Genomic DNA, 25,208 nt, shown 5'->3' with positions numbered 1-25,208 from the left:
AGAACCATCTCAAGGATGATCAGAAGAAATGGACAGCACCTGAGTTAAATAAATGAGTGTCACAGCAAAGGGTCTGAATACTTAGGACCATGTGATATTTCAGTTTTTCTTTTTTAATAAATCTGCAAAAATGTCAACAATTCTGTGTTTTTTTCTGTCAATATGGGGTGCTGTGTGTACATTAATGAGGAAAAAAATGAACTTAAATAGCAAATGGCTGCAATATAACAAAGAGTGAAAACTGTAAGGGGGTCTGAATACTTTCCGTACCCACTATATATGTATATATATAAAAAAAGGTTCATAAACAGTGTATTCTCACCGAACCCTCTATATGAAAACATAGCCTGTTATACAGTACACAAATCCTCCAATTACATAACCCGAATGAAAACCACTACTTTTAAACTTATACTACAAAAAAAAAGGTCATTTCATTTTATTAGGGTAAGTCTATAGTGTATTTTATTATTTATATGGCATTAAAACAATTATAAGTGTTTCAGTTATGACTAGATGACAGTACAAAAGAACAATTAGGTTCTACAGTCAAATTTATTGTTACTAGCAGTATTTCAATGTAAACAAAAATCATTTTAAAACTGGCCATTCTGTTCTGCACCTACTGTTTCATCGATTTACTCTTCTATAAAAGTGGAATGAAACCGTTCAGCGTATAGTGATATTTGGTCATAACATTGCTTTTTCAGCTTAACAAGCACTATAGAGTCCCATAAGATGTCACTGTCAGGGGGTAGGCACCACTGCTGTGTACACTTGTGTTTCTGTGTAAGAGAAGAGAAAACAGTTCTTAAGTATTTATAATACTTATGAGAATTTAAAAATAAGTGCTACATCAATTTTAAGGTTAATTTTTTTTTTCTTTTTCTTTAAAGATAAAATACGTTGGTAAACTTTCTCCTTAAGCCCTGGGTATAGTTCTTTTTTTTAACACATAGCTACGCTAGCATACATGTATGAATGCACAGCCTTGCAAAGTATACTTCACTTGACTTGGCGTTCAAGTTTTGAGCAATCTCTTGCCACGAGTTACAGCCCATGTTAATATATTTGTATTCTTTCATGCTAGAGTTGTACAAAAAAGGATACTTTCTAACCTCTTCGCACAATCTGCCGTCTATAAGACCTTATGTAGCCACTCCCCTTTTCAGCATTGCACTTGTTGTCTTTGACTTCCGGTTTGTATTTTCACAGCAATTTTATGTATTTATGAATGAACTGTTAGTTTTAAAATCTTCCCAGTCTACTGACATTTGTTAAGACATCTGCTTTAAACATCACAATGTTCATGATAACTTTTGTTAACTACAATAAGTAAATCCACTTCACCAGCTAATTATTCTTTGACAGAGATGCCATAGAAATATACAGGGCTACCTGTATAGACAAAATTCTAAAGATGGCTGCGTGCACATTTCTCTGGTCCATAAGATCTATAGCCTTCCATTGGATGAATCCCAAATGCCACATTTCTATGCACTTTCGGTCTTGGCTGCTGCATACGCATTTCGGCCAATGGCTGAATGTCAAATGGCACCCTAAACCCTCAAGTTGCATTCACATGGGGCGTCTGCATTAACGCTTGACGGCGGGTGCGTCGGAAGCTTGTGTCGATGCGACCGTTATTGTGATAACAGCCAATCACATTACTTTCCGGTGTTGCATGAACACAATTGGCTAGCTACTGCTCTAGAGTGTTTGCATAAGGCGATTTGATTGGCTGACGCCTGCATTGGCACTTGAAAAGTTGAGAAATCTTCAACTTCTGCCGCTTGCAACGCGAGTGAAGCTACGCGACAAGACAGAACCCACAGTTCAGCAACGCATGATGTCACCCATTCAAAGTAAATGAGAAGAGTTAACGCCTACACCCCCTGTGAATGCAGCGTGATAGTCTTCCTCTGAGTCCGCACTTTCATGATGTAATGCCGCTTTGACTGCCAGGTAAAATCCTCTGAGTAGCTCACAAACTTGCGGGCTCAGCTGAAGTGTACATATTGGCCGCAGAGGGGGCTCGCGAGCACCCTTCTGAAACCTAAAATGATGAATGGACACCCTAAGGTCTGGTGGACTTAACGAACATGCAGCCATTTTAAGTCCACAAGACCGCAAGTGTGTAGAAGTGTGCCATTTGGGATTCGGGCATTGTTGTTGTAGCTTGCATGCTTTCCGGTATGTTCTGTTTGTGCAGGTTTTCTTCGACTACCCTGTAAAACGACGCCACCTTGTGAAAAATACACACAGTTAAAAAAAAAATGCGGTGGTGTGCATACTCTTCTGATGACAAAATTTGCGTCGCCCACTGAACGCTGACCTTCTCGTGAAGTATACTTTGGGTTATAGAAATGTAATTTCATAAGTTTAATGGAGTTCATGTACCTTGGGATGGTCTCAGCTTCTGATGGCATCTGAAAAGGACTATGAAGATAAGAGCCTCGACTATCTGGAACACAAGGTAGATAAGAGGAAAGAAATACAGCTGACCCATGTACTCATCAGGAAAGGCCACCTTCAGGATTGTGGAACACAGTTGGATGTTCTGACAGCCTACCTCCACAGAAACAGTCCGTCTGCAACTGAGGACCCAAGGACACAAATAAACATCACACGAATGAAAAATGCACTGTGTCTGAACAATAAATCAATTGGTTGACTATCTTGAAAATGGATTTAAACCTTGGCCAGATACAATACAATTTCATATCCTGGTGGACATACATACGGTGCATTCATTCTGAACAGAGTGGACAGGAAATATCCACATATGTATCCAGTCAATGGCATCAATGCAGCTGTGGCTATAAGCTGAGGAGATAGCACTGAGAAAATTTTTCTTCCACCAGTTATACCAGCAAGAACAGCAATGACAACAAAGGAGATCAGCAAGATCATCAACCCAACCTACAAGCCAACAGGGAATAAAACAGGAAAATAGTTGCAGAACATGCTTATAATTCATACAATTTGTCTATTATGCTGATGACATTTAGCCAGAGGATTATCCTTTACAATACAGCAGTTTGCATGGGTCGAGCAGTGTTCTAAAGTGTTGGTAGTGATATAGTGTTTTCACAACATGTTAGAATTACCATAATTACAAGATCACATGTCAGAGCTTTATAAATAAAATTAAGAGTTCTATGAGGGCATAAACACTTGGTAGCCTTAGGCTGAAATCTCATTATAACTCTAATCCTGCGTATGTTTGTGTTTTCTTGTTCCGGTCTGTTTGTGTTGGGGATTTTTTTCAAGTGATGCTCACTGCAGAGCTAAATGGGTCAAATGGGTGGAGCATAACCTAACTAGGTTTAGGGTTAAGGTTAGAGCAAGTGATGCTCGCTGAAGAGCCAAATGTCCAGCACCCAGTCTGGATGTAATGGGTGGAGCTTAACTTAGCTTTTTCAGCTTTTAGACAGCCTATAAATGCAAATATAATTACATTATAAAATACTCGTACACCAATGAGGGTCTTAACTGCTCTCATTGTGACGTAATCTGGATTCTCCAGATTTGGATAGCCTTCACATGGAATTAGCATTTGGCCTCCAACTTCATTGACCAATCTCAGTGCCTGAGTGCCTCCCACTCTGTCCATCCATCTATGAGCGTTAGTATTCCTTGCCTTTGGATGGTGTAATATATGTGTATATTTCCAAACACAAAGTGTATCAGTATCAGAGCTCCTCCTCCAGCTCTTCCTCACTATCATCTTGAGCAAGAGACTGGATTATACACTATATTGCCAAAGGTTTTGGGACGCCTGCCTTTACGAGCACATGAACTTTAATGACATCCCATTCTTAATCCGTAGGGTTTAATATGGAGTTGGCCCACCCTTTGCAGCTATAACAACTTCGACTCTTCTGGGAAGGCTTTCCACAAGGTTTCCACAAGTGATGTTGGCGAGAAGGCCTGGCTCGCAGTCTCCGCTCTAATTTATCCCAAAGGTGTTCTATCGGGCTGAGGTCAGTCAGTCAAGTTCCTCCACACCAAACTCGCTCATCTATGTCTTTATGGACCTTGCTTTGTGCACTGGTAGTCATGTTGGAATAGGAAGTGGCCATCCCCAAACTGTTCCCACAAAGTTGGGAGCATGAAATTGTCCAAAATGTCTTGATATGTGAAGCATTAAGAGTTCCTTTTCCCTGAAAAACAACCCCACACCATAATCCCCCCTTCACCAAACTTTACACTTGGCACAATGCAGTCAGGCGAGTACCATTCTCCTGGCAACCGCACAACCCAGACTCATCCATCGGATTGCCAGACAGAGAAGCATGATTTGTCACTTCAGAGAACACGTCTCCACTGATCTAGAGTCCAGTGGCGACGTGCTTTACATCAATGCATCTGACGCTTTGCATTGCACTTGGTGATGTAAGGCTTGGATGCAGCTGCTCGGCCATGGAAACCCATTCCATGAAGCTCTCTACGCACTGTTCCTGAGCTAATCTGAAGGACACACAAAGTCTGGAGGTCTGTTGCTATTGACTGTGCAGAAAGTTGGCGACTTCTGCGCACTGTGCACCTCAGCATGCGCTGACCCCGCTCTGTGATTTTACGTGGCCTACCACTTCGTGGCTGAGTTGCTGTTGTTCCCAATTTCTTCCACTTTGTTATGATACCACTAACAGTTGACCGTGGAATATAATTCACTGACTCCTGAGAGCGAGCCATTCTTTCACAAATGACTGTAGAAGCAGTCTGCCGGCCTAGATGCTTGATTTTATACACCTATGGCCATGGAATTGATTGCAACACCCGAATTCAATGATTTGGATGGGTATCCCAATACTTTTAGCAATTCCTGAAGTTTGCAGTTCCTGAAATATGCCTGCTCTCATGTTCAGACATCACAGGCCTCATCACAGGCATTTTCGAATGTTGCTTTGTTAGAGTTCACTAACTGGTCTGAAACACGGGACTACAGCACCGAAGAATTGCCCAGAATCAGTTACTTTGTCTTTTATATAACAGAAGGCCTACTTGGAAGGAGACTGCATGCCCACTTGGAAGGAGACTGTATGCCCTCCATGTTCAAGTATAGAGATGCCACAATGGCTTGTCACCATCATATTCATATCCAACCCGGTCCATCCCGAATAGGGAAGACCACCTCTCTGAAGAGAAGGGCTTTATCTGGCATCCCAATCCAGAATTGTGGATCTGCACATCTGGTGGCGTTAATTACTCTGTCTCAGTGCATGCTGAATACGATTACTGAAGCTTCTACAAGGCACCTTTACACTGATGGAAAGATTATGAGAGCTCAAGGGAGGAGAACCATGTGAATTGCTCAATGCCAGTCATTCTGTCCTTACAAGAATGCCTAGAGAGCGACAACACGCCTTCTATAAAGTATATGCTGCTGCCTTTTTATCATTTTAAAGCGAGGTTAACAACCAGTCAGCAGCCAGGAATGACATGGTGGTCAAGTTTCTACAAAGCACGATAGGGTTGAACGATCCCTACTTGTGATTTGGCATTGGTTTATAGTGGCTGGGTAAGCACCGTCCCCTCCTCTATTACTACTATGTTTGTCATAACAAGGCGGTGCCTAAGCTGCCGTCACTTAGCCAACTCACGTTCACATTCACCATAGTGTTTCACCATAGTGCCATAGTATGACACAACATCTCATTCCTTCATTTCAGGGAACCAAGGTTATGTTGGTAACTGGAGATGCATCGGGCTTCAGTATTTCTCGGAGAAAGGTGTTTCACCAGAGTGCCATAGAATGACGCAACATCTCATTCCTTCATTTCAGGGAACCAAGGTTACGTTGGGAACTGGAGATGTTATCTTTCTAGTTATCCTTGATGTGCATCGGCATTAAATGAAATTGTACCTAAAATGTTAGTTGAAGTGCTGTCACATTTATTGCAATATCCAGTCATTTCAATAATACTCCACGGGATCAGGAATTTGGAATGATCAAGGACAAAAGATTTCCCCACGCAGTGTTAGCATCTTGTTTACTCAACTGTTAAATAAAAGCAGTGTTACTCGTCGTCGTGGGAGTTTAATGTGTGTTAACAGTTTGACATTGACATTGAACTGGGAACATAGGACCCTTTTCATGTGTTCATTATGTGACATATTAATCTGGGAAACATAAGACCCTGGCAACATACAAATGACCATCATGGTGCTGTTTTACGAATATCAGCATGGCAGTGATTCGTTCGTATAGGAACAATGTGTGTGTGCACTGTAAATACAGCACAATTTTTGGAAATTTTTTTGTTTAATTTCTGTTTATTACAATCTAGAAATTGTTAAAGTATCCATACATGAATTAACACACACCTGGATGATGATCTTAGAATACTGGGGCACTCGGTAGTTGATCAGGATCCCAATACCACAGGGAACCAGGATCAAAATCAGGGTCAAAGTGATCCAAATGAAAGGAACATACTCCACCAGGTTTGGGAAACCCAGGCTGTACACTAAGAGCAGGAGGGGCATCATAACCAATCCCAGTGCTGTGGAGCACATAGTCATCACAACACTGAGAGAGAGAGAGAGAGAGAGAGAGAGAAATAGTTCAATTAAGAACTGCAAACTTATAAGATTTTCAAAAGGTGAGAGACCAAAAAAAACTGATCCTCCAAGCTGATCCTCTGCTGTCCAAATCCAAACAGAACCCACAACAATTCAATTTGGCAACACATGACGTCACCCATTCAAAGTAAACGAGAAGTGTTGACGCCGACATTAATTATTAACATTAATTAATGACACAGACAACAGCAAAGGCTGCTGTCACTTTAAGAAGGAAAGCACGGACCGAAAAACTGGCACACATCCGGTTTCTTTCTCAACTGTTCACTTACGGCATAACCAAGAGAATACTTGCAGAGACAGGTATTTTGACATAATTTTGTGTATGTGTCCGTTCAAGCACAAGTAAATTAATTTGTTGTTCGAGCACTGTCTGACTGTCTCTCTCTCTCCATGCACGCGTTTCAGGGGTGTGTGGCTATACAGATAACGGTTTAATTGCGATCCGTTGCCCAAATAATAATTGAAGAACAGACATCTTACCAGAGATGGAGAAAAATCCTGCTCCTGTAAGTAAACGCGTCCCTGTGAACCGGTCCTCAAAAATGTTGGTACTCAAAAGCACTTCCTTCCATGTTTTCTGGTGCGCGTTGTTTATTTTTAACGTGCATGCACACATGCGTACCACTTGTGTTGCCCCCCTGATTATCTTGTGGTGTGTATCCAGCATAAGATAATATATTAAAGGTGCACTATGTAACTTCTGGCCCCTTTAGTGGCTAAAAAACAAAACTGCATGCATTTTGTGAAAGAACATTGTTTTGGTTGTGCTTTGGCTCTGCGTGACTGCAGATGAATATGGTTTGTGGCACATGCGAACACCTACAAATAAAAAAAGAATGTAATCTGTGCATAAAGGTGCAATATTTTATGCTTTTGTTTTGCATAAAATTTCTAATTAGAAATTAGATATTTTTAAATTAATGACGTTCACTGATTCTTAAGATAAGGTGATAAGGTTTTAGATGTTAGTTTTTATATTTTTAATACTACATTATTAGAAAGGTCTCAGATAATGGACCATGTAAGGGAACATGTTTTTATGAAAAAAAAAAAAAAAAAGTTTCTTCTAAAAATTAACATTTATTCATTTTGTTTGTGTCAACTCTGTCAGAAACATGGTCACAAAAATTATTCTCATCGCTTCATAACATTAAGGTTGAACCACTAGTTATGCTGATTATTTTAACAATGTCTTTACTACTTCCCGGATACTGAATGTGGTAACTTCGTTGCTTTCTATAGGAGATAAAAAACCTCTTGGATTTCATCTAAAATATCTTAATTTGTGTTCTGAAGACGTTGCGGGTTTGAAACAACATGAGGGTGTGAAATAACATAACCACGCAATACACAGAAGCAGGTGTGTAACTCATCAGTAGCCTAACCATAGAAAGAAACTAGTAGCTGGTAAATGAGAACAAAGGAAACAGGTACAGGAACTACAACTAAACAAAAACAGAGCATACATGTTAAATAGTGTACCTTGTATCATTTCAGAGTATCAAAAGAAGGTCTAAAATGTGCAAAAGAGCATGAATTACTGAATTGATTCATTGTTTATGTTCAAACAAAGTCATTAGAATGATTTGGACTTTCCAACACTAAAGAGAGCAACTTTTAAGGCGAAACAATTCACTAGAATAAACTTAGAATCTAGGGCCCAGTTTCACACACAGATCCTTCTCCAAGATTAGGCCTTAGTTCAATTAGAGCATTTAATTAGCTTTTATAAATGTACCTAGAAAAAAAAAAACATTACTGGTGTGCATCTTGAGACAATGGCACTGACATATTTAAAGTACCCCTTTAGTCAATAATTTTATCCATTAAAACTAATTTTGATCACTAAAATAACATATTTAAATGTTTTTTCCTGTGAAAAAAATTCTTCATGCCTTAAAATAGCTTAAATGTAACTCTACACCTTGCCTCATTTATTATACACGGATCAATGAATATGCTAATTAGCCCCGCCTCCACTCACTCTCATGGGCCCAGAGATCCATTTTGCTGAGGTAAATGCTGCACAAAGGAATTGCTTTTTGCTAATTTGCTAATGTTACACAAACCACGTTCCTGTTTGTCATATCAGAGTCAGACAGCTGCCTTCTAAAAAAGCCGGGGACACACTTAACTACTGTAAGGCCGATTATGAATGTAATTTGATACTTACCGATCATGTCCAAACGCGAAGAGTCAGAGTCTGAGCCAGAGCCAGTTGCATTCAGTCGGTGTTTATATTCTGTGTGCAAGTATTTAAATCTGCTCAAAGGAGACAGTGTATGTGTTTTGAGCTCAGTAGTCATTAAGTGTGTCCCCAGCTTAAAAATCAAAAGGATTTGAACAACTTAGAACGTCAGTGGAGAAAGGCATATAGCTCATCATAGCATCGTAATACACCTGCTATAGTTCAATATCATATCAACAGAAAAATATATTGGGATAACCTGGTTGGTCAGTTAATGAATTGTGACATCACAAACACCAGCGATTTCAAACCATGAGATCACTGCAGTTTTAATGAGAAAATACTCAGCAATGGTGTTGACTTTTGAATTTGCACATGGTTTGTCTTAAAGAATATTAAAAACACATAGGGCCCTATTTTAACGATCTAAACGCAAAGTGTGAAGCGCATGGCGCAGGTGCACTCAGGGCGTGTCCAAATCCACTTTTGCTATTTTAACGACGGAAAAACGGTCCGTGCGCCGGGGCGCATTTTTGAAATGGGTTGTCCCTATTCTCTTAATGAGTAATGGGCATAACGTTCAATAAACCAATCAGAGTGTCATCTCCCCTTCCCTTTAAGAGCGAGATGCGCTTGCGCCATGGCGGATTGCTATTTACATGCCGGAATTTGTTGGCGGAAAAGCTGAACGCTTTTCAAGCGAAGAAACTGATCTGCTCGTGCGCAAAGTTAAAGCGCGCGAGCAGATCATCTATGGGACAAGCAGGATATAACATTATATATATTATATAATTATATATTATATAACATATAACATTATAAAATACACTGACTTATTAAACACACCGATTCAACTGAGGAGTTCAACGAGTGATGTTTTGCTGAAATTACCTGTTAAGTGGCCAGTCAATCTTTCAGTCGTCTGCTTTGGATGCAGGCTTTCAAATAGCTCCGCGCGATCAGTCAGTTAATATGTGTGTGTATTGGCAAGATTGTTCAATTAATTAGCCAGTTTCGTTCATCATTATAAGTAGTAATAGGCTGAATTGAAAATAGGTATCCTAATTCTAATACACACAATGACTATTCATCATTACATTTTTATATTTATGTAGCCTACACAATAATATTCTTTTACACTGTAATCCTTTTGTTTTTAATATTTGGCATATTTGTGTGATACGTATCCCTGTGTCTAATAAGCAAAGTCAACACGCACTGTGGACGCGCCCAGAGGTGCAGTTTCTACCAACGCGCTCTAACAAAAAAAATATTGCGCCATTGACTTTAGACTTTAGACCAGGTTTGAGTTGGTCTATGGCGCAGTCTATTTTCAGCTCCTTAAAATAGCAATGCGCCGGCAATGCGCCTGAACACACCTCTTTTTTAGACCAGCACGCCCATGGGCGCACTAACTGGCGCAAATGCATTTAGCCTACTAATTTAAGGACGTGGCGCCGAAAGGGAAAACGGGAACGGCGCCGGACGCAACCTAGCAAACACACTTGCGCTGCGCCTTGCGTCGCATTGCGCCGGGTGTATTATAGGGCCCATAGACATAAACAACATTAAAAACTTGATTGTCGCCACAGGGGGGGCTTTAAGACATAATTTTGAAATATTTTAAAACAGCTCATTACCAGGCTATTATTACCATATCACATCATTATTATATATAAAAATATATATGATAATATATATGAGATCATTCCAACGGTATGCTTTATGCAATAAACTGAAGCTCTGTTAGTATGAAAGATATATAATTATAGAAACTTTAACGAGAAAAGCATTAGAGGATGCAGCAGATCAGTGACAAAAACATCCTGTTTTGCTTTATCTTTCCTCAAAACTGGAATTGGAATGTGTGCTACAGTAAATAATGAAGTTAACTGCAATTTTTTTATTTTTTAGGGTTTCTAAATAATAAAAAGCTGTATAGTTTTAACAAATTAACTCACCTAGGCTACTTGAACATTCTATGCAAACATCTGGGCTAAAAACACACAAACACCTGATTTGCTGATTGTCACTGATCTGTTATTGCTCAATTGGCTATGTAAACTATTTAAAGGAAATCCATAGGTCTTGCATTTTTGCAGCAGATTTCTCAATAAGATGAAGCTCATCTTTTTCCTTATTCTATTATTGTTACATATTTATTGTCTCAAGAATTACCTGAGGTTCATGTCTCCCTGAAGGGCCAGAGTAAAGATGTTTGAGATGTTTCCTCCAGGACAGCATCCACAAATTAACACAGATATGCTCTCCATAGCACCTAAATGAAACAGCTTTGCTAGGCAGAAGGCTGTGAGGGGCATTATACCATATTGAGCCAAAACTGCAATTGCCACCCCTTTGGGTTTTGTGAGATGATTCTTGATCTTTGGGATCTCCATTGTGCAACCAAGAGACACCATGGTGATAAAAAGAATGACAATTAAGGCCAAACCGATGATCTTGTCCATATTTTGATTCAATGCAGGAGTGGTGTTTACATTCCTTGAAGAGTTGGTTTGATTGAAAGTATCCATCTTTTTTTTTTTTTTAGATGAATTTATTTTATGTTTTTCATAAGCTGTGAGATAGAAAAGAAAGGAAGTTAAAGTGTAAAATAACATTTAAGTAATCCAATAAACAACAACAAATAACAAAGATTGTTAAAAGTAGAATGTTTGTTTTTCAGTAGATAGATAAATCTCAAACCTACCTCTGATTCATGTAGTGCTTTAGTGAATGTGTTGTGCAAGTGAGAAAAAAATAGAGGTCTCCTATCTGTCCTCTGATCTAGTGTTTCTTTTCAACCCGTTTGTTCCTTAACCCTTTAAGGGCTAAGATATTTATAACCGTTTTCATTCACCTTATTTACATTTAATATAATGTAATAATTTCTGAACAGAGACAATTGTACTCTGATCTGTTACCAAACACGCATAGATTTCAGCTTTTTTCCGTGCAGTTGTTTCAAAAAAAGAACATAATTGAAAATATACTCATTTGAAACATACTATCAACCTTTTTCATACATGTATTAGGCATCAGAAATAACTAGGTAAATTCTTTCCAACACGTAGGCTTGTGGGAGAATGCTGCTTTATTCCACACCACGATGAATATGTTGAAACAGAGTGAAACTACAGAAAGGAGATGTAAATATAATAGAACTACTTTGTTATCTCCAATAAAATAACACTAATATGAATTTGTTATAGTTCTTAAAATGGCTAACAGTCCACATTAAACAGCTTTATAAATAGTAAATGTAACAAATTGAATACAAATTAATCACAAAACTTACAGACAATGCTTTCTGCAGAGGATCACAAAATGAATGGCTTGCTTCAAGTTCCTTCTGTGTTGTACTAACTGTAACTGATGCAATTAACTGAATTTAACTGTCATGGAATGTTACAATGGCAACTATTTTTAAAGGAAGCTACTATCTATTGGTATTGGAATCAACATTAAATTAATGATCCAGAACAAGAAATGTATGCGATCCTTCATACTTTTCTCCAAATTTTGTTCTGTAGCAAATTCTGTTATGTTATGCAGATTATTTCCTTGTTGAGTTTTCATGTTCTTTGTCATTCAAGTTTCAAAGCTGAAATCTTTGCAAGATTTCGATTCTCGTGTTCTTTGCTACCCACCGTCTATAACCACATCCTACACAATGCAGCTGTATATTTCCAGTTAGTCAGCCAGGTAAGGGAGAAAACAAAATAATAATTTACATTTATGTATTTGGCAGATGCTTTTATTCAAAGCGATTTATGTATTCAGGTTACATTCCCTGGGAATCAAACCCATATATTATATTATATTATATTATATTATATTATATTATATTATATTATATTATATTATATTATATTATATTATATTATATTATATTATATTATATTATATTATAATAGATTATATTAGATTAGATTATCAACAACAATACTATGAATAAATCAAGACCAGTTATGTTTTTTTAGTATGTTATATTACATTATATTATATAAAGGTACTTTCAATTAATCAAAATCATTTGAACAACCAATCATAAACATTTGAACATCATTTTAATCTGAAAAGCTTTTTCTTAGGCATATTCTTAATGTATAGTGCCATCTAGTGTTAAATATGAAATACTTGCTAAACATTCTATGTATCTGAAACACAAAATTATCTAAAAAAAAAAAAAAAAAAAGTGTTACTATACTTTAGGGTCCAACAAAATTAAATTACAAATCTTATGTTAAAATATGTTATGTCATATTTTAAGTATTTGCAAGCTTTTATTTAATATAACGGTGCATCTTCCATTATGAAGTGTTATGAGAGTACTTGTATTTTTTAATTTGACTTATTTAATGTGTGTATACACTGGCATTGCAGTTCACCAAAGGGGTCTGGGTGGGTCAGATTAATCCTGCAGTGAAGCAGAGCCCCCCTGAGGAGGTATGGGGGAAGGGTGCTGGTGGGCCACATAGATTGTCTGAGCTCAGTTGCGAGCTGCCACATAGACAATGCTGCTTTATGAAGCAGTCACCCTTCATCCCGCTTCAGACTCCTGTAGTCCATTTCATTCTCCACAGCCAGTATAGCATTTAGAAAACAGATAGTTGGAAGTGCAGAAATGGATCATTACTAATGGAGGTGGAACATTATGAAAATGTCTGAAAGGGGTTTTGCCCTTAGGACTGCAATGCATTCCTAGTATTGACACCCCATGTGTGTACATTCTTTGACCACAATATGGATTCAGAAAATGTGCATGGCCTATATGAAGAATTTCAAAAGGACATAAAGCTAATGGATAAGTAAATGAGAAGTTGGTTGGTTAATGAATGTTTAATTGCAATAACAGCCAACAAATTGGGTGACTTATTACTTATATATGTATAAATTATATATATATATATATATACACATATATATAATAATATGGGGGAAGGGTGCTGGTGGGTCACATATTATTTGTTGTGGTATAAGGTGGGTCAGAGCAAAGATAGGGCAATGAGAAAGGGTCAGTGACAGTATTGGTGTGTTTGCATGAGCCCCCCTGTTTGGTACTATGACCCTGTTGGGGGAGTGAACACAACTATGTGCTTGTTTTTACCCTTTTACTGATCCAGCAGCTCTTATAATCCACTGTTTAAGCTCCTTATCTGTAGCACTATTTTGAGGAGAGAGGGAAAAAATAAACTATCTGCCTTGCTTTTTAGGGAGTCTGACAGTTGATCTTTATGTTGACTGTTTATTTATAATCTGTACAGAACAATTGAATTTTAATCATAAAAGTTATGTGGTCTTATAAAATACCAGCACATATATTTGATATGGGTTTGCTGTATTCTATCTAGATATGTGTGTTAGGATCATAAGATGTATGCATTTTTATTGGTTACAATGGATTTTTTTTATAGTATGTATGTATGTCAGAGTATTGAAACCATTATTTAGACATTTATAATTTCAAAATGAAAAAATAAACTACTTTATACAGATTTAATTTTTGACAGTCACAGTCATAACAACAAAAAAGTATGTTATTCTCAGAGATTTTGTAAAGAAAGTATTTTTCATTGACATCTGGACATTTTTTATATTAACTGCAGAAGGTTATATATATATATATATATATATATATATATATATATATATATATATATATATATATATATATATATATATATATATATAATGTTTTTATTTAATTTATATTTAACCTCATGATTTTGTGTAGTAAATTTCATAAAATTGAATGAAAAGGCAAATTTGACAGCCATTTCATGTTTTCTTGTTTTTACAACTTGCTTTGTTTGTATAGGCTATCTAAAATATATCAATAAGAAATCAAAATGTTGTATTTCAGAAGATTAACTAAATAAATATTTGTTTTGGAGTTTATTTAGATTTGTTTTAAACTATAACCCCTATTTAGGCTGTTTATTTAGTATGGACATGTGGTTTGTATTGTTCTAATAGGCATACTAATAATAATAATAATTAAATACGAATATTAACAATGGACGAAATGTTTATAGTGAAGGCCTAGTGTTACTTACAAATATTTGTAGTATTAGTAATCGGCGCATTAGTCACAAACAGCACTGAGCACTTTCCACGTGTCTTGCTGGTAGCGTGACATAAAATGAACTTCATTTACCATAAGGCACTCCGAATAGAAGGGCTTTCCTACAACGCGAAATAGAGGCGCCGCCCACAAATGCTGGCTGGGTGTTGTAGTTCATTTGAATAGATTCGTCGTTACATCGACCGACCGCATAGTTCTAAAAAGACAACAAGTCCCACAATGCTTTGCGCCGCAATCACAGACGTGACACGCCACGGTAAATGTCCGTGTGTAGGCGAGTCACGTGTGGAGAGTCCGTTGATCTCGTTTCGTGTAAGCAGTGAATCTCTCCTGTTTGTTCATTTGATTTGGGCCCCATTTCATGTTGTTTTCAAAACAACATTTCGTGTAGTTTTATCTATCTTCGCCGAAGAATGAGCGACAACGATGATATCGAGGTCGATAGTGATGTGAGTATAGTTATTTGTGTTTGTACTCTGCATGTTTGATAATGAAACCTCTTCTATTTTCGATTCTTGAGCCTCAATACGAGGCTAGCCTGTTAGCTAGTTAGCCAACCTAGCGTTTGAAATAATTTTCTAACCAGCTTAATGAGAATATCCAGCCAGATGAGCAATTACTCACGGGGTCGAGTCTATACTTGGCTCCATATTTGTACATTTGCGATGCTATGTACTAAAAACAGTGCATTGCATCCATCAATAGCCAGTTAAGTATCACTCTTACAGCTGTAGCTACAATTGTACTTTCTGTTCTGTTTTCTTACAGGAAGAATCACCGAGATTTCACTCTGTGGTGCGTAATAAGCGGAGCAATTAATCCAGTTTAGCCTTTAATGCCGAAAATATCTTCTCTTTTTGAGATTAGCTACAATTTATTTCCGGGTAGGTACTGAACGGCCGTAACTAATTTGCATCGCTGGACGACAAAACAAGCTAGAATCAAGCCTAAAAGGGGGTAGATGTGGTGGATTCGATGAACACGAGCAGTGGAGCACACAGTCTGCTTGTTTTGAGTCGGTTCAGGGAGTTCAGTGCTCGACAGCAGGGCACTTGCTGCAGGAGGGAGGGACGTGAGCGCAGGGCTTATAGAGAGCCGCATCTACAATGCGAGTGCGCGGCGCGACACGTTAGAACGCTCGCGTCATAATCAACGACGAATTCTCTATACTCGAGCGTTCTAGCGTGTCGCAACGCTAGCAGGTGTACATGGCATATTATTGGACGATCTCCATACGGCGACAGGGTTGTAATGCATGCCTTTCACCCCAATGAGAGCTTGTTTTTCTTAGATCACACTGTAGGAATAATTGAGCAACATTAAATATTAATCCTGAACCTATGGAACATCCCCCCCTTTTCAATTTTCAAAGTAAATTATCAATACACGTGCAAAACAGTGATAGAAAAGAGAAAAAAACAAAACGAAAGTGTTTATATTATATACTTACACTTTATTTTTGTTTTTTCTCTTTACATATTATATATTTTATATTTTTATATATTAAATCTAGATGTGTAGCCTAATTAGGATAATTCTGTCATTTATGTATCATGCTGTTCCAAACATTTTTTTTGGGAGAATGAGAAAAGATGCATGTAAATGCTGACTAAGTTTGTCAGTCCCTAATATTAATTGGTTTTAAATTTTCTATATTTTCTATTAAAGTAATACAGGTTTGGATCGGCGTGAAAGAGTTTGATAATAGACCCTTTTCACAGACTGTGATGACGCGTTTTAATGGTCATATATATTGTAAATCCTGCAAAGTTTTTTTTTTAATATATTTTCATTTTTTTAAAAATGTATGTACATTTATAACACTATACTTTGCATAAAATTACAAAAAAAACTAGTTGACGCTGCTGCAAGGGTGTTTCTAATACAGCGGCAATGGGAGTGACTGTAAAAATGACATCTTTCTCTCTTCTGACTGCCGATATCAATTGTTCTCTACTTTTTTTTCCTCTCTTTGAAAGTTGTGAAAACACTATTGTGGATTTTTTTTGCTATTTTAGCAAATGGAAACACAAAAAATATATTTTAATGTATTCTCTCATTCACCGCTATAGAATTTTACCCAACTATGACGACTTCCGCTTCTGAGAAACCTGGAAATGTGAAAAGGGTCTATGATGGAATTAAAAAAAAAGTAAAATATTACTTTAAATTGACTGTAAAATTTCCAGTCTGGCCAGTGAATTAAAGCGCTTGGTTTCTGTCAAGCTTTCACGCCTTACAATTACTCATGCATTTGCAATAGGCTTTTTTTAAAATCACAATGTTTTTGTTTTTGCCATTATGACATCACGATAATCCAAAGGCCTGAACAAGTGCATGAACCTGCTGCTTGGCTTGATATCTTAAATGTGCAACTTTAATGAGAAATATGTAGAAATGAAGTTATGGCATCGAGTAGCTAATTTCCAATACAAATTTGAAACTACATTGCTTAGTTTAAAGGTCCCACTTTATATTAAGTGGCCTTAACTACTATGTACTTGCATTTAAATTAATCATTTGATACAATGCATTTATTGTGTACATACATGTTTTTACATTGTATTTATATTTTAAAAACAACTGCATGTAATTACATCTGTTGACCCATCCCTTACATCGTACCCCTACCTACCCATACCACCAAAGATTTCCCTAATCTTACCTGTATCCCACCTCAATAGCAGCAAAAGTGTTTTGCAATTCAATATGAACCCAATAAGTACATTGTACTTATTTTTTGATGCAAGTACATAGTAGTTAAGGCCACTTCATATAAAGTGGGACCAGTTTAAATTATGTGACCAGAAATGAAGCACAGCAGAAAAGGATATAATAAAATGGATTGAAATGTAAATTTGGGCTTCTTAAAAAAAAAAAAAAAAAAAAAAAAATGCCTGGCCTTCCATGCTTTATGCATTTGGACATTTTGTGTGATAAGACCACAGTCTAACCAGAATGATCTTATGTATTTTAAGTATCGATTCATAGTTGTTGTTTTTTTTCTGCACACAAACCCTAAACTGTTTGCTCAGCATGCACTCAGGCTTCTCTGGAGAATGGGCTTGTAGAGCCCTTCTCACCTTAGACTGAGACCAATTTTTCCTTCATTATAAACTTTAACATAACTATAATAGTTATGTGAAGTTTAACTATAATAGTGTTATTGTCATTTTTTGGCTTCCCAACCAGTAAATGTTTTGATGTTAAAAAGAATAGAACTTTCTGACATTTACTCACATTCATATCAGTCCAAACCTGCATGAGTTCTGTGGAGCAAAAAGATATTTTGAAGAATGTTTAATGCAGTCCAAAATGACATTGGACCTTATTGACTTTCATTGAATGGACAGAAACATGTTGTGTGTTCCACAGTAGAATGTCATACAGGTTTGGAACAACATGAGGGTGAGTAAATGAAGATAGAAGTATTGTTTTTGTGTGTACTATCACTTTAAAAAGTGAGTGGTCCGTCTTTGTAAGGTGTATTGGTAGGGTTCATAGTGGGATGTTTAAAATAGCACTCATCACAAGCAGGGCTGTTTTTACTAGCCTTGAGTTTTCATTGGGTAGACTGGAGACACAAGGTCTACAACGTCCCCAAAGTCCTGTTTATCTCCCTCTTCTTTTTGTGCTGGGAGGAAATAGTTTTTTTATCAGGATGTTGGGATCATAAGACAACAAGAGTGCATGTTGTCTGTATTCCGAGAAAGTTTTCCTCTGCAGTACTGCTTGTCATTTTGCTTTCTTTTATGTAATTTATAGCCCTTTATACTTTTAATTTTACTGGAGACATTGCTTGTGCTTATTATTATGATGGAATTGTGGAGAAGCCATATGCAGAGTATAGTTTTTGCTATACTTGAGTGCAGAATAGCCCTTGACATGTTGAGTAGTCTGTCACCTCGCGTGCATGTAATTCAATCCTGACACTGGCAGTGTACAGTGTCACCTTTTAGTCATCAGACAGACAGCCTGGATCTGCCAGTAACACTGTCGCCACACCTCGCCCTTCCAGGTGGTGTGTAGACATTGGAATGTTTTTGTGCTGCCCAGTGGCACTTCAGCATTTGGATAACTGCTTTCGTTTTGCCCCTTTTTTCCACGGAATGCAAAAGAGGCTCTTGTTAATGAGTCACTGGATTTGAAACAGGTTTTACAGCTGTGCCTTTATATAATAACAGTGTCTTGGCCAAGCCCAGTGACATTGGACTCCAGTGGCCATGTTGTTTTCTCAGCTTGTACAGTCTCAGGGTACTAAAACCAGGCCTAACATAGAGACTTTTTGTAGGATAGTGGAATTGCAATCTTTTTGTGTGTGTCCTTTAAAAGCAGATATTTCAATACACACATTAGTATGTCTTAAAGGGTAAATTAAATTTCTGTCATTAAGTACTCCAAACCTGTAAGACCTTCGTTCATCTTCAGAACACAAATTAAGATATTTTTGATGAAATCCGAGAGGTTTTTTTTATTATTATTATTTTATCTCCCATAGAAAGCAACGAAATTACCAAATTTAAGTTCCAGAAAAGTAAAGACATTGTTAAAATATTCAACGTGACTACTGTGGTTTAACCTTAATGAAGTCACAATATTACTTTTTGTGCGCAAAACAAAAATAAAGACTTTATTCAACAATTTCATCTCTACCTTGTCAATCTCTTGTGCAGTTTATGTTGAAGACATTGCAGAGCTTCCGTGTTCTACGTCAGAACGCCGACTCAGTATTGGCTGGCTCCTGCGTCAGCATCACACGTATGCGTCGCTCATGTGAACAGTGTTGGCCAATACTGAGTCGGCATTCTGACGTAAACAAGGAAGCTCTGCAATGTGTCTTCAGCGTAAACTGCTGAGGAGAATGACAGGCTAGAGAAGAAATTGTTGAATAAAGTCGTTATTTTTGTTTTGCGCAAAAAAGTAGGGCTGCAACGATTAATCGTGATTAATCGTTTGCAAAATAAAAGTCTGTTTACGTAATTATATATGTGTGTGTTCTGTGTATAATAATTATGTATATAAATACACACACATTCATGTATATATTTAAGAAAAAAATTATATTTATATATAAAATATTTGTTTATGTAATATTAAATATATGTAAATATATGTAATTATAATACATGCATATATTTCTAAACTTTATACCTGTATGTGTGTTTATATATACAGAATTATTATACACAGAACACACACATATATATTACGTAAACACACTTTTATTTTGCAAATGATTAATCGTTGCAGCCCTACAAAAAAAGTGTTCTCGTCACTTCATAACATTAAGGTTAACCACGTGGACTATTTTAACTGGACCATGAATGTGGTAATTGTTTTTGCTTTCTACGGGAGATAAAAAAAAACCTTCAGGTCTTACTAGTGTGGAACGACATGAGGGAGAGTAATTAATGACGGAAATTTCATTTTTGGGTGAGCTAACCCTTTAAATGAACTAAAGGAAGTTATAATTAATTGCGCATTAGCTAAGGATGTTCTGACAGACATGTTCCAAAAGATGCAATAAAATAGACATCACGCAGCTTGTTTCTCTGACAAGTCTCTCAAAAATATTTTTATAATTGTCAATATCACTTTGTTAAAACAATAGAATATAATCAAGCTTTTGTTGACATTTTAAGGTCTACAATTAAATAATAAAAAAAAAAGCTTTGTTGAACTGTAAATGTTTCTTTATAACTAACACTGTTACCCAATGGCACCATGACAAGCGAAGAGGCTGAAGCCGCTGTGATTCTCTCATTGCAGGCAGACAAACGGGCACATCACAATGCGCTGGAGCGCAAACGTAGGGACCACATCAAAGACAGCTTTCACAGCCTTCGGGATTCCGTTCCCGCCTTGCAAGGGGAAAAGGTTGGTAAATGTCATTGGTAAAACCGTGAGGAACATAAGTAGGAATAAAAGATATTTGTTCTGTGTTTTGTTCTTTTTGTCAATGAACTGTCTACTGTGTTACACATTAAACTATTTGTTGAATATGATCAGTTTAAATGTTATCATGTGCTGATTAGCTTAGGATTTCCATGATGTTTTAAGTTGGAGCTGGGGTGTGAATGACAAGTGTTATAAGAATTGAGAGCAGAGTAGATCCAGACTGATTTATGTGATCCAAGTACAGGCGTGGTTCCAGGAAGCCATTACAAGGGGAAATGCGGTTTCTCCTTCCTTTGGTCTCATATCTAAAATAGAGAGCTCAAGTGTGTAGTAGAAAAAGTTGTATGACCCTTATGTTAGAGCCTCTAGGAATATATGCAAAAGTGCATGGTTTTTGTTATATTTTAGTCTATTAAAATGTGAGTCACATGACTAGGAATGCATAATATTTGTTATGCAGTACAACATTTGTTATCGGCTGATGTTAGAGTTTTTAAATGTACTGGTATCACTTGATATTGGATGTTTAACTGTTCTCTATTTTTGCATTTAGGTTAAGTTAGTGTTAGATTGGTGGTGAAGTTAATCTTAGCCTAATTTAGTAACAATGTTAAATGTAATATTTAGCATTTTAATATCGGCCATTTATCGCTTATCAGCCATATGACCATTTTTTTTTAGTGTTGGCTGAAATTTTCCAGATGTGTAGCCATGGTAGTAGAACACGTAGGAGATGCAGGGAACATGTCCCCCCACTTTTACAATGTAAATTTGTCCCCCACACTTTTTTTTGGGAAAGTGTGTTCACATGGAGGTTTTCATGAGCCAATGTCAATAAATCTCAATTTGAATTCAAAGAGACAAGATGGTCTATGCATGACCTGATGTTTTCTTCTTATCCAAAATGTGGCGATGTAAGCATTACGGAGCGCTAAGAATTCTAATGAAATGTATGTTTCATTAATACTTGAAGCCGGAAGGCGCGTTTTTACATAAAGTCCAGAACAGACTCATAGAAGTAATGACTTATTTGGACAGAGGTATCCAGCTATTGCTGTAGCTGAATAAAAAGCTGAAACATTAAGACAATAAACACACAATTGTGACGATATGTTTTATTTGTTTTTTAGAGGCATCTCTGTGTGTTTTCATAACATTAAAGTATATGAATAATGCAGTGCTAATTGACACAGCCTTTATTACAATATAGAAACTATAAAATATCTTTTCTTTCTGCCTTATTCTGATGAAAAGCCTCATTACGTGTTCAGAGTGGCTTTAAAAAACATGCTATTTTACATTGCACGAAATCCATGATGACTTAAAGGATTGTTCACCCAAAAAATGAAAATGTGATGTTTATTTGCTTACCCCCAGTGCATCCAAGATGTAGGTGACATTTTTTCTTCAGTAGATCACAAATTATGATTTTTAACTGCAACCGCTGCCCTCTGTCATTCAAATAATGGCGGTTGATGGGAACTTCATCTGTAAGAGTGAATAAACCTTGCTTAGACAAATCCAAACGAAAACTTGCGGCTCGTGACGACACATTGATGTCCTAAGACACGAAACGATCGGTTTGTGAGAGAAACCGAAAAGTATTTATATAATTTTTTTACCTCTAATACACCACTATGTCCAACTCCGTTCAGGACTCCTTTAGTGAGGTCTGATCGCGCTCTGACAACGGCAGTGATGTCCGACACTCATTGAAGTATATGCGCGAGACATCACTGCCGTTGTCAGAGTGCGATCAGACATCACTAAAGGAGTCCTGAACGGAGTTGGACATAGTGGTGTATTAGAGGTAAAAAAATTATATAAATACTTTTCGGTTTCTCTCACAAACCGATCGTTTCGTGTCTTAGGACATCAATGTGTCGTCACGAGCCGCAGGGTTTCGTTTGGATTTGTCTAAGCAAGGTTTATTCACTCTTATAGATGAAGTTCCCATCAACCGCCATTATTTGAATGACAGAGGGCAGCGGTTGCAGTTAAAATCATCATTTGTGATCGACTGAAGAAAAAATGTCACCTACATCTTGGATGCACTGGGGGTAAGCAGATAAACATCAAATTTTCATTTTTGGGTGAACTATCCCTTTAATTCACAAGTGTTTGTAGTACATAAACCAATTATAAAATTGCCATTAGGAGAAATATAAGACAGAAATTATTGGTTATTGTTCAGTAGTGGAATTAATTTCTTAGTCAATTAAAAGCAAGAGATATGAAAAAATTCCCATTTACTGTTGAAATGATGTGTAGCTACTAAAAGAAGAGGTTTTTAAGATGTTTGCATTCATTGGGATTGTTTGGTTGAAATGGGTTTGGGGTTTATGTATGTGATATGAAATTGCATTCCTTGCGTCAAATTCTAGTTTTTCATTTGTTGCTGACAGCAATCTATCAAACAGGCATCCCGAGCTCAAATCCTAGACAAAGCCACAGAGTACATCCAGTACATGCGACGGAAAAACCACACACACCAGCAGGACATCGATGACCTGAAGAGGCAGAATGCCCTGCTGGAACAACAAGGTGGGTGTCGCTATGTTATTCCTGGCTTTTATTGGCTGTTTGTTATCTGGTCATGGTGGTTTGTGTGCTGAAGGAAAAGCCTAATTTGGCTGTTGTAGCAAAAATGAAAGAATGTGTCGTCTTGTCTCTTTATTTTCCAGTGCGGGCACTGGAGAAAGTCAAGGGGACCACGCAGCTTCAGGCCAACTACTCCTCTTCAGACAGCAGCCTGTACACCAACCCCAAGGGCAGCGCTGTATCAGCCTTCGACGGTGGTTCCGACTCGAGCTCGGAGTCTGAGCCGGAAGAACAGCGTTCCCGGAAGAAGCACCGCGGGGAGGATAGCTAAATAGCGGATCCTCGGCCTGCTCCACAAAGTTCTCCTCTGAGGGGAGGGAGAGTCACAGCAATAGCCTGTTTCTTGTTGTATTTTGTGTACCTCAATCTCCCCAAAACCACCTTGATCAATCTCTTTCAGTGAATGTCAACCCTCGATTCCACGCCTGAAGAAACCTCTTCAGCAGGTTTGCAAGGGCGAGGGACGCCAGTTACAGGAAGAACACTCATGGAGAAAACGGCTTGTTTTTACTCTCTCTCCCTCTCCGACTCTGTTCGTCCATCTTGCGTCCTGGCACGCGCAACAACAAACGATTTAAACCCAAAATGAGGCAGCTTTGCAACTTAAGAACTTGATGCTTTTTTTTGTTTTGTTTTTTTGTACCCTTGTCTGCAATCCCTCCAGGTGGAAATTCAAAGGGGTGAATGAGGCGTACAGCTCCTAGCACTGCTAAAATATACATTTTTGTTGAATATCTTAAAGCCTGCTTAGAACTTACCCATAGCTGAATTGTCCCGAGTGGTTTGCCTTTCTAAATATTTGTTACTTTTCCATAAAGGAATGTTTTTGAAGCATTTATCAATGTACCCCTTGTTAAACCTATGGGATGAGTGATGCTTTTTGACATGTTATCGATGAAATCCTCTATTTAAAAAAGAAAAAGAAAAGCAACATTCTTTATGGGAAGGCTGCTGAGCTTGTGTTGTATTTGTTGTTTTAGCCTGATGTAGTAAAGTTTACAGGTTGGGGGAAAAAAAAAAAAGATTTTTTTTCTTTTAAAAATGGGGGTTAAAAAGTGAAAAAGCTTATATTTTGCATCTGTCATCTGAGCCTCCCAAACATGTATTTTATGTATTTCACTCCATATTGGGAATATAAACGTTCCAAATTATGTATCCCCCCCACAAAGCTAGTCGATATTGAAAGAGTAGATTCATGTCGTGACTTTTAAAGGTAAATGTTCTAAATGTTTATTGGAAATTTGACCGCTGCACACCGCTAAAGTTGCATTTTGAGTGTCTAGGAGACGTGAGTGAGTGCGCGTGTGTGTGTGTATATCTTACCATATTTTCCACTTAGAACATTAGTAAAACTGAGTAGGTCTTTCTTTGTCTGATTCCATTCCATGGAAATTACAGGTATGTTGTACATACTGCCAACAGTTGTCTTGCAAGTTGAGGCCTACCTTTACAATGAAAATATAAATAAAACTATTTTATCCTTTACTCATGCTGTATGGTTCCTTTTATACCAGTGGCTCTCAGCCTTTTTGACTCCATGGGGCTCCCCTTTGTCCACAAAATATTTTTTGCAATTTTTAGCTGATTAAATGTTTGAGCTTGGCATAGCTATACAAAGGTATATTCATGAATATATTCATTTTTTTCATTATTTGATCATTTACTCACCCTCACGTATCAAACCTTTATGACGTTAATAAGAGAATTTAGTATATTGATGCTAAGCTCAAAAAAAAAAAAAACCTGACAAAATAGTGGTCAATATTTGTGCACTGTAATCAAAGTTCTTACACCTTACAACAGCTTTGTGTAAGGAATAATTGAAAATGTACAGTTATTGAA

At 37.3% G+C, this 25,208-nt stretch overlaps 2 protein-coding genes across 6 annotated transcripts; one reads left to right on the top strand and one right to left on the bottom strand.

The window, feature by feature from the left end:
* Positions 1-251: 251 nt before the first annotated feature.
* slc10a1 (solute carrier family 10 member 1) lies at positions 252-12,359 on the bottom strand. 2 transcript variants are annotated; one of them, XM_067383935.1, is made up of 6 exons: positions 11,490-11,705; positions 10,958-11,357; positions 6,331-6,535; positions 2,744-2,922; positions 2,401-2,597; positions 252-785 (listed from the first exon to the last, which is right to left on the bottom strand). In XM_067383935.1, exons 2-6 carry the CDS (start codon positions 11,311-11,313, stop codon positions 748-750), a joined length of 975 nt encoding a protein of 324 aa, XP_067240036.1. In that variant the 5' UTR covers positions 11,314-11,357; positions 11,490-11,705; the 3' UTR covers positions 252-747. The 2 variants fall into 2 exon arrangements, with proteins under 2 accessions (XP_067240036.1, XP_067240035.1); XM_067383934.1 differs by lacking the exon at positions 11,490-11,705 and adding an exon at positions 12,078-12,359 and having other exon boundaries at positions 253-785.
* Positions 12,360-15,135: 2,776 nt separating this feature from the next.
* max (myc associated factor X) lies at positions 15,136-24,838 on the top strand. Of its 4 annotated transcripts, none has more exons than XM_067383933.1 (5): positions 15,136-15,316; positions 15,636-15,662; positions 20,637-20,744; positions 23,186-23,309; positions 23,450-24,838. In XM_067383933.1, exons 1-5 carry the CDS (start codon positions 15,281-15,283, stop codon positions 23,635-23,637), a joined length of 483 nt encoding a protein of 160 aa, XP_067240034.1. In that variant the 5' UTR covers positions 15,136-15,280; the 3' UTR covers positions 23,638-24,838. The 4 variants fall into 4 exon arrangements, with proteins under 4 accessions (XP_067240034.1, XP_067240033.1, XP_067240032.1 ...); XM_067383932.1 differs by having other exon boundaries at positions 15,138-15,316; positions 23,171-23,309; positions 23,450-24,836; XM_067383931.1 differs by lacking the exon at positions 15,636-15,662 and having other exon boundaries at positions 15,138-15,316; positions 23,450-24,836.
* Positions 24,839-25,208: the final 370 nt, after the last annotated feature.

The sequence above is a fragment of the Chanodichthys erythropterus genome, chromosome 4 (assembly GCF_024489055.1).
Source record: "Chanodichthys erythropterus isolate Z2021 chromosome 4, ASM2448905v1, whole genome shotgun sequence".
NCBI classification, from domain to species: Eukaryota; Metazoa; Chordata; class Actinopteri; order Cypriniformes; family Xenocyprididae; genus Chanodichthys; species Chanodichthys erythropterus.
Note: the sequence above shows the minus strand (reverse complement) of the source record. Positions and strands in the feature narration are given on the sequence as shown.

Coding starts and splice junctions, on each gene's coding strand:
- slc10a1 (XM_067383934.1), bottom strand. CDS start 11,313: ATGGATACTTTCAATCAAACCAACTCTTCAAGGAATGTAAACACCACT. Junction 6,536..10,957: donor CAGGGAGACATGAACCTCAG/GTAATTCTTGAG, acceptor TCTCTCTCTCAG/TGTTGTGATGACTATGTGCT. Junction 2,598..2,743: donor CTGTTCAGAATGAATGCACC/GTATGTATGTCC, acceptor TTGGGTCCTCAG/TTGCAGACGGACTGTTTCTG.
- max (XM_067383932.1), top strand. CDS start 15,281: ATGAGCGACAACGATGATATCGAGGTCGATAGTGAT. Junction 15,317..15,635: donor ATATCGAGGTCGATAGTGAT/GTGAGTATAGTT, acceptor GTTTTCTTACAG/GAAGAATCACCGAGATTTCA. Junction 23,310..23,449: donor TGCCCTGCTGGAACAACAAG/GTGGGTGTCGCT, acceptor TTTATTTTCCAG/TGCGGGCACTGGAGAAAGTC.